Below are 9,185 nucleotides of genomic sequence, written 5' to 3' on the forward strand. Positions count from 1 at the left end.
TTAGCTGGATAAAATCACATAAATATTCTTTGGCATAGTTGTTCTCTACCCAGAAAAGTAGTGAATGCCCCATCCTTGGAGGTGTTCAAGACCACGTTGGATGAGGCTTTGATCAACCTGACCTAGTGGAAAATGTTCCTGCTCGTGGCAGTGGACAGGGGACTTGGAACTGGATGACCTTTTAGGTTCCTTCCAACACAAACTATTCTTTGTTTCTATGATTCTATTATTCTTTGGATGTAGCAGTCGGCTGATTTTATATGTATATTACTCTTCTACACCTAGTAAGGAAGCCTAAGGAGGAGGTAAATTGTTGGCGAGGTTCAACAGATACCGTATCCAATGTAAAAGAAATACACAGCTGTGCTTTGTTTCCTCAGGGAAAGCAGAGCCTTCTTTCACAAGGTAGCAAGCCCAAGAGAAGATAACAAGTTTGTTCTATCAGTTTTCCATGCCTAATACAGAGGTGAGAAAATGCTGACAAAGAGCTGGCTATGAAACTCTTCCACATTAAGCTTTCACAAAGTTCACCTGCATTGTCATGTTACTGTGAGTAATATAGGCAGCTGTGGGATGGTTGTGTTAATATCAGACAGGTAGATTTCTCAGGGCAGCTAAATCCTGATTTATAGGCACAGTTGAAAGGCTGTAGTATCCACCTAAACCTCTTGTCTGTTGTCACACCTACTGCAGCTTCAGTCTTGGCGTAGCAAGCCTTTTCAGAGCCCCACTTACCTCTAAGTACTTTCAAAGCAACTTCTCAAATGGAGCATGTCTTCTCCCATTGCAGCTGTAGGTTGGCCTTCATACTTATCCTCAAACTGGGTCTTTTGCAAGCAGACATAAATTAAGTTTCTTTTTGTGACGAAGGGCTAACTGGGCTTGAACACCTGCCTTCAGTAGGAGATTCAAGACAGAGCAAAGAGAGAGATTTTTGCTGTCTCTGGCTGTGGTCCTATTCTGTTCTTCTGTGGTTTCTTCAGGCCAGTGTAAATAACTTCATGCTCAGTGTGCTGGTTTCTAGGAATACTATTCTAAGGCACCTAATTCTCCCTGGGAACTGTATCTTGACTGTCCAGTTCCTGGCTGAAGACTCTGCTAGGCAACAGGAAATCTGCAAATTAAAACATTGCAACATCTAAGTCCCTGGCTGTACCCCAGCTTTGCTGGAGGACCAGTTTTCATCTGTTTGCCTATGAAAAATATACTCAATTGTATATCCTTCCTTCTTGCATCATTTAAATGATTCCTCATGTTTTCCACGGCTATTATTTTATTACTCATATGCAGTCGCTTTGCTGCTCGTTTTGTTCATTGTAACGCAGCCAATAGCACTCTTGTTTCTTGATCCCCAAAATATGTGGTTTAAGGTCCCACATTAGCAAAAGTTGGTTAAAGTTAAGTGGGCTTAGTCCTCTAGCTTCTGCTGTTTTGTGGTAGGAGCTGGAGTAGCTCATTTACCTATTTCAGAGATGATTGACTAGGCTGGGTGCATTCTCCTCTTCCCCAGCTCTAGTCTTATAAAAAGGTTGGAAGAGACTGTTCTCTGAGTTGATTGCTGACAGCAATCAGCACAACACTAGCCATCTTCACTTCTTCTGCCATTTACTGATCGCTCCAGGATCCTCTTTTTATGAATCCAAGAATTATTTTCTCTTCCTTCCCCCACAGCACAAGGCCACAGCTCACTAAAAGCAATGCTAACCTTGTGTCAAGAGGGAACTTCACTGCTAGCAGCGTCCTCCTAGAGAACACAGAGTAATCTGCTGTCCTGTGGCCAAAACACTCTGAAGTATGGAGGTGGAAGTGTCAACTGCATGCACGAGTGCTCAGAGATCCCACAAATTACTCATGGAAATCAGAGGTAAATCTAGTCAACATTTTTTTTCCACTGAAGAGCAAGTCTGAATGTTCCACAAAACTGGTGGATATTGATGCTTGGAAGATATTGAAGCTTGTGAAAATCCCTAAGTGATAATTACTAGGTAGACTGCATTAACTCCCTTCCAGACCTTTTTTGGGAGAGAATTTTTTTTTGCCCAGGAGAGGAAGGTGTCTTTCCTCTGAATGATGCTCAAAGGCAACCTTTGGAAAAAGGCATAAAGCAACAAAAATAAATTGCAGTATTTGTTCCTAAGGTTCTTTTTAGTGTGATCAGAAGTGTGTGCCCCCTTTCCCATAATTTGATTTTTCTGTCCTTCTGTAATAGGAAGTGCTCAGCACTAAACAAGCTTTTCTTTCAGATAACATGCTGCAGAAATATGAGAGCAAATCACTGTTACTGTCTCTAGATTTCTGATGTTGACACCGTAACACGCATTGCTCTGGGGATTATTCATCAGCCTTCTACACTGTGACATTGTGAAAAAAAAAACCCAATTAAAATCTTACCAGAAAACCCAATGCTGATGTTCAGGATTTCCTGGTAACAGAGTATTGAAACCCTGGAGCGGGGAGCAGAGCAACCCTGCCTGAACAGTCATGCACTGCGCAGAGACTCAGTATCAAAGACTGTCTGGCTTGCTGCTTACCTCTGATGGTGAAGTAAAGCAGACCCCAAAGGACTGAGCAGGGATTTAGGCACTTCCAGCTCTACCTCCTTATGCAGCCTGTGGAACACCCAGTTTGAAACCCTGCCCTTGCCAGGGGTACCAAGACAGCTTAACCTACCTTCTGGGAGTAAAAGCTTAGAAAGCTTTGCAGTGGGGAGCTTCAGTCTCCCCATTGAAGCTGCTGTCTTTGGGTTCAAGGATTTTAATGATCATCTTCAGAGCAAGCACCAGAAGAGACAAGGCTGTCTTGCCAGGCTGTGAGACCTCTCCAGAGACTGTGCAGATCTGGACTCCACTCTCCCACTGCGCCAAATCTTTCAGATAGAGGCAGGAGCCAACTCCTCACCCTCCCAGGTGACTGTCACAGATACTTCTTTGGTTCACGTAAAGCAAAAGAGATCGCATGTGAGGCAGTGCCCTACAGAATGGAGGAAATACCCTGTTTCAGAGAGGGGAGAAGAAATTGAACTGAGCAGCTCAACATCTTGCGAGAGGAAGGTGAATCTAAAAAATGTATGCAACCAGCATAGTGCTCAGTTTTGCAGTGTTTCAGTTCTGCCTGCAAAGCTGAACCTCTCATCTGTGTATCTAGGAAACAGATAAGTTCTGGATTTGAAAGAACTTGTCCTGAGCCATAGGAATAAAAACTTGTTTACAGTGCATAAGGTAAGATATACTGAGCGCTGTCACTATTAATAGTATGAACCGATTTCACAACTTGCTCCTTTCTAGCTGATGGTTCCCTGGCCCAAGCTGAGAGTCCTGGACTGTCATGAAGGAATTTGTTATGCATAACATATTAGCAGCATTACTTCAGATGATTTCTGATTATAGCTCTTTTTTTGTTCCTTCCCAGTTCCTTTTTTCCCAGGTCTGTTCATTCCCGCTCTGCTTTCCCCCTGTCTCTTCTGACTGCTCAGCTGCTGAATTTCTGGTCTATTTGTGTACTGCTCGATAATCACTGCACCCAGGTCCAGCCATGACATCCCAGAGAAAGGAAGGCACTGGATCCCTGCTTGGGTGGCATAGTGAGCATCCCCAAGGAGATCCCCAAGCCACTGGCTCTCCAGGCCAAGAGATGAGAGTCATATTCATATGCCAGAGCTCCAGGCTCTGTAAGTTAGCATTGAAACAACTAGGGGAGATTTATAATATACATTAGCTAAGCATCTGCTTCAGAAAATGTGTCAGATTTAAAGGTATGGAAATGTCTTGATTATCAAAATTCCCCAAACTTTAACAGTCAGCGGGTTTTATATGTTAATAATATTTGTGACAGTAGGGAGCCTATGTGCTGATTAAAATAAGACTGAAAGTTAGAATTCACCCAAATTCCTCACCTTTACCATTTACAAATAATGCTGAATATTGAGATTTTCACCTTACCTGTTTTAAGAATCTCTGCACCGGAGCCAAAAGGGATGGGAGCAGTCTTACATTGTCCTATAAATTCAGTTGCATAAAGTAGGTGGGGTAGCTGCATAATTAGATTTATTCTAATCTAACCTCGTATTATTGACAGAGTAGTGTATAAAAAGCATTAGGAGAAACTGATTTATATAAGGTGCCGTCTAAAGCAACTGATTTTAATAATTGGACAAATACGGAGCCAAAGGCCTGGATTTTCTGTTTATCAGCAACTTTTTCTGCTTCATATGCAAATTTGACAATATAATTAGTGTTGGGACCTAGCTTGTCCTTGAGCATGCTTGCAGAGCTGGCTGACCCCAAGGACAGGAACAAGATACGTCTCCAATGGCATAAGGAGGCCTCTTCATTTGCTGTACATAAATCTCATTCTTTAATGACTAGAAGGAGAACGTTTGAATATGTAAATTAACGTTATTCTTGGATGTGAAGTTTTATTAGCACACACTCTAAGTTTGTCATCAACCTGTATAAATTTATAGCATATGAGAGTCTATGTGCAATGCATTATCTGTTTTAAAGTGAAAACCTGTGCCATGACTGAGGAATCCACCCTCTGTGCACTACATCTCAAAGAAATCAACTCCCCATCCTACAACATGCTAGGAGAAAATAATGATGAGCAGGACGGGTAAAAGGATTTTTACTACAAATATCTATGTACAATTTAGGAGCATCAGTGCAGCTGCTGTGGTAGTTTTGCTTTTAGATTTCTGCCAGTATAACGAGGAAAGAAAAACTACAGGACTTGTTTTTTAATCACACCGTTGATTTTTTTAGGCTTTGTGTTAGTGGCATGTCAAAATCTTTGTAGGTGGAAATGATGTATTTACTGGACACATTTGAAAGCATTAACAAAACAATACCAAAATGGTTTAAATATGAATTTAGTCAAATATATTTTCAAGAGCATGATAAGTATAAAAGAGCCACTAGCGTTTTGATTTCAAAATAGCTAGCTTTTGTTCTCTGTCTGAAAACACACACCATTATAGTTGGGTAACTTTCTCACAGAGTGGGATGGAAAGGAGCCATGCAAGTATAAAAACCCTCTTGGAATCTCGTAGGAAACATCTGATAAAGGAAACCCAAACTCAGACAAGTTTAGGTGATTCTTGCTGTCGGCAGTGACAGCAGTGACACCTGTGGGGCCGGCTAATCCCAGAAGCCAAGGATGCATCCCTGGAAGTGCCTGTCTCTGAGTTGCTGCAGCAGCTGAGCTGGGGCTAAATTGGAAACAGAAATACTGATTGTCATGTCACCCGAATGCTCTGCCTCCAGCCAAATGGTAGATGGAAACAACCCACTACCAGATGTTCTTATGTTATTAATATTGTTATTATTGTTATTATAAATAATATTCCTTATTGGCTGGCTTTCACTCCTGGCACATCTGGAGCACACATGTTTGGGAGGAGAGCGCTGGCAGCCTGTCGCTCCCCTGTTTCCCTGCACACCTGTAAAAGAGGCCAGGCAGACCCTGCTCCCTGTGTTGGATGGTGAGGGGTGAGGGGGGCTGCCCTGTAGCCTCTCCGCTCCCCTCCTGTCGCCATTAGTGCTAGCCTGAGCTTTGGTGGTGTCCTGGCGATGCTGGCTGAGCGCAGCCCTTTGTGTTTTGGTTTTTTTTTTCTCATGTTCCTCTTTCCAGCAGGACAAGATCCTTTTGCCCACAGCCCTGTTTCGAGAGCTTTGCGTCCAGATGCAGCCCTGGGTTTATATGGTGAGAACAAGTCCTGCTGCTATTCCTCTTGCTGGACATTTTGCTGTTGGAGAGCCTGACATGACATTTCCATCATCTGAAGCACCTCTGGCCAGGTAAACAGGATGCTAGGTGCCAATGAAGAGGAAGTTAGATGGCTAAACCTCCCTATCTAACATTAGACTAGAAACTCAAAAAATATTTCTATGTAATTGCTCCCACTTCACGTCACCAAAAAATGGACTGATTTTGGAGGTGAAAATGGAGAGTATGGCATCACTCCAGTGTGGGTCTCATCATAAACTTCAACAAATTCTGTGTCTTAAGGATGTGCCAACTACCAGGCACTGCTTACTGTGAGCATCAAACCATTGCTGGAGTGGAAATGATGCCATTATACCCATTTAGGCCAACTGCCTTGGAATACAGGAATGAGCAAAATAAATACTGGAGGAAGTTGTGACTGACGGTGGTTCACTTAAAAATATTAAAACGCTAGGATACTATTAAGCATGGGATACCAGTATATATCTCTAAGCTGAGGGAGTACAGCTCTGGTATTAATAGATGGAGCTTTGTAAATGAACATCTGTGGTCGAACTAACTGTTGTAATAAGACAGTGTATTTTTAATTATTACGTTGTCGTGACATACAGAATGGGTAGAGCACTTTACATGTACATGGGAAGATGCTGTGCCTGCTGCTAGAGGTTTACAATCAATAAAAAATGAAGTACAACCCGGTTTGCCTGGGATGCACTGTATGCTGTTTGCGAAGGGGAGCGCTGCTGCTCAGGCAGCTGAGAGCCTGGCAGGGCTCTCAGTACCACAATATGGGTCCCACCGGGGAAGCATAGACTCACCCGTAGACCTTGCTAGAAACAGGAGAGGTGCCCAGGGCAGGTGCTGAAAAAGGAAAATGCCTGTGGTGGTTAGAGAACCTCTTCCCAGAGACAAACTTGGGTGGGGGACACCCTGGCCAAAGCAACCAGCTGCATTCTGGGTGACATCTCAGTTGTGCTGCACACAGGAGCTAGCTGCAATCATAACAAACCACATCATCACAGCTGACTTCAGTTGCTGAGGGCCTCTGTTAGAGAAATTCCTTTGCTAATGATTTCAGTAACGTTCATCTTTTTTTAATCTACACTTTGGGGTAGGCTCACCCACCGCTATGAGATTCCCATGCAACCAAGTTTTCTGGAGGCTGTCTTCTTTTCTAGCTGAAAGTTATGTCCAGGCAGAATAGAAGGATTTTACATGCTGGCATGGGGTTTTCCAGTTTGTGACTATGTGTTTGGGCTTCTGGAAATGCAGCAGCCATAGGGAACAGGCTGGGGTCATGCACAGCCCCTCCACACACACCAGGAACTTCCCAGGCAGGTCACACAGACACTGCCAGCCTGAAGCCCTCCTGGGAACAGGGGGTGCCCTTGCAGGTCTACAGCTGCAGACTGAGCCCCTCATTCCTGTACAGACTAGTTTGACATTTCTTCTCCTTCCCCTCCTCTTTTTCCTTTTGCACCTCTGGGGAACAGAATCAACGAAGTATATATTGGTGGAAGTGGCTTTTTCAGACATGTCGCATTCCCCCTAACGCACTGCTGGAAAACAAAACCAGTGCTAGTCTGAAGCCATAAAGAAACAGCAGGAATCCTTTTCTCTATTAAATCAACAAAGTATTGCCATTGATGTGAATAAGTCACAGACTTCATGCTTGCCACCTGAGAGACATTCACTCATCCTATGGAAAAGAGAAGCAATTAGGCTACATCATGGGCAAATGAAGAGGGAAGGGTGTTTGTTCCTCTCTTTCTTTCCCTGCTCTTTTAGAACCCAGTAGTTTTCTGCTCCAAGTGGAAAATAAGGATCATTACTGTATTCAGCCTTGGTCTTTTTTTTTTGTTAGATGCTTATAAATCTTGCTAATTAGCTGTAGAAATCATAAAAGCTCAGCATCATGTTTTAATCATAAACTCCTCAGGCCACTGATGTTCATGTTGTTCCCTGGATCCTCATTTCCATGTACAAATTACTGAGCCCATAACACTTTGGCAGCTCATCTCTCGTGCCAATGATATTTCCAACAGAATTATTATTTCAGTAACTAAGCCACAAGTCTACACCTGCAAAAAATAAAAATAAGAGAATAACACAGCAGTGGAAGCCGTCCCCCCTGGCCCGCCCTTGTACTGATGGAATATTAAAGCTTCTTCAAAGTAATTAAACACAGTTGCAAGTATAAAGTCTGGCTGACAGATCAGTAAAACCATTTTCTCTTTCCCAAGAATTTAAAGAAAAGTTCCCTAGTCAGCAGCTGAGGAGGGCAGGAAACTGTAAGCACCACACTTAGACACTAATGCTAACATGCTGAGAATTTCTGAGGCAGTACAACAGGTCCAAGGCATCATGGACACAGCTGCGGAATCAAACCTCAGTTGAATTCTTATCCAAATCACCATAAACGAGGTCAGCATCTGCTAAGACACTGGATAATAATAGCTTGCTTAATTACACATTTTGCCTGTAATTTCGTCCAGACCAACTTTCCTAGTGGCAGAGAAGGATGATATTTTCCAGTTCTTTTATGTTGCTGTGATTAGTGGATAATGCCTTTGGTGTATGTGCGTGCATCTAATTTTCACTTTCAACTTTAATGCAATTTAACATTGTCAAAATAAATATTATTCTTCACTTTTCCAAATTTGGTTTCAGCACTTGTAAAGTAAATATTTTGCTTTAGAATGTGGAAAGCCTGCGCCTGCTTACTGATGCTCTCTCTGAGGGGGAGACAGATCCTGTCGCTCTATCACGGCAGCTCAGGGTCTCCTGGCAGCCAAGGATTCTTCTTTCAGAGAGGACAAAGCCTTTCTAACCTGTGGCAGAGGAGCAGAGTGGGCAGCCAGGGATACCTGTTTTGGTCACTTCTGGCAAATTTGCCTTAGCTACATCCCAAATAATAAAGGGTGAATGGAATACGAGCTTTTTGTTGTTGTTGTTGTTGTTTTTCCTTTAAGTGAATTGCCGTACTAAACTCATCTTTGAACTGTTAAACATCAGTCACGCTCATTTACAGTCAGTAAGATGATGATGTCAGTCAAATTTCTGAGCCGCTCAGGGCAGCTGGGCATGGCTGTGAGAACTGCAGATAATCGAGCTGAGCCAAACTTGACCATTTGGATCCCCCCAACTCTGCAGTGGCATGGCTCATGTGTCATAGGGCTGTTGTGGTTATTCCTGATACACCTGTAACTGGTTGCTGGCAGTGAAGATCACAGTTGAGAAGAATACCTTGGTTTGCAGCTGCAGGAGAAAAACATATAGGACCTGCCCCAAGTTTGCAACTCCAGCCTGTGCTGGAGTAAAGGGAAGCTCCCTAGATCTGTTCTCTTGATCAAACAAAAGCACTGCGCAAGATAGGTAAGTTACATTTGCTAAAAAATAGGATTAAAAAGTCACCGATAATGAGTTTCTAGTTAAGTCTTATTTTCTGAAGTGTTTTCAAG

At 43.0% G+C, this 9,185-nt stretch overlaps 1 protein-coding gene across 3 annotated transcripts in view; it reads left to right on the forward strand.

The window, feature by feature from the left end:
* The window catches only part of TRMT11 (tRNA methyltransferase 11 homolog), a 52,272-nt gene extending 43,649 nt beyond the window's left edge, over positions 1 to 8,623 (forward strand). Inside the window, exons 13-14 of one of the 3 annotated variants that reach the window (XR_008449109.1) lie at positions 1,672 to 1,864; positions 2,244 to 8,620. Coding sequence is in view for 1 of the 3 variants with exons in the window: in XM_054062460.1 (XP_053918435.1) it covers positions 1,672 to 1,692 (21 nt within the window). In the remaining 2 variants the exon portion in view is untranslated. Of the gene's footprint in view, positions 1 to 1,671 lie in introns of all 3 variants that reach the window. The other 2 variants (XR_008449111.1, XM_054062460.1) reach the window with 2 other exon arrangements.
* Positions 8,624 to 9,185: the final 562 nt, after the last annotated feature.

This window comes from Cuculus canorus, chromosome 3, assembly GCF_017976375.1.
Source record: "Cuculus canorus isolate bCucCan1 chromosome 3, bCucCan1.pri, whole genome shotgun sequence".
NCBI lineage: Eukaryota > Metazoa > Chordata > Aves > Cuculiformes > Cuculidae > Cuculus > Cuculus canorus.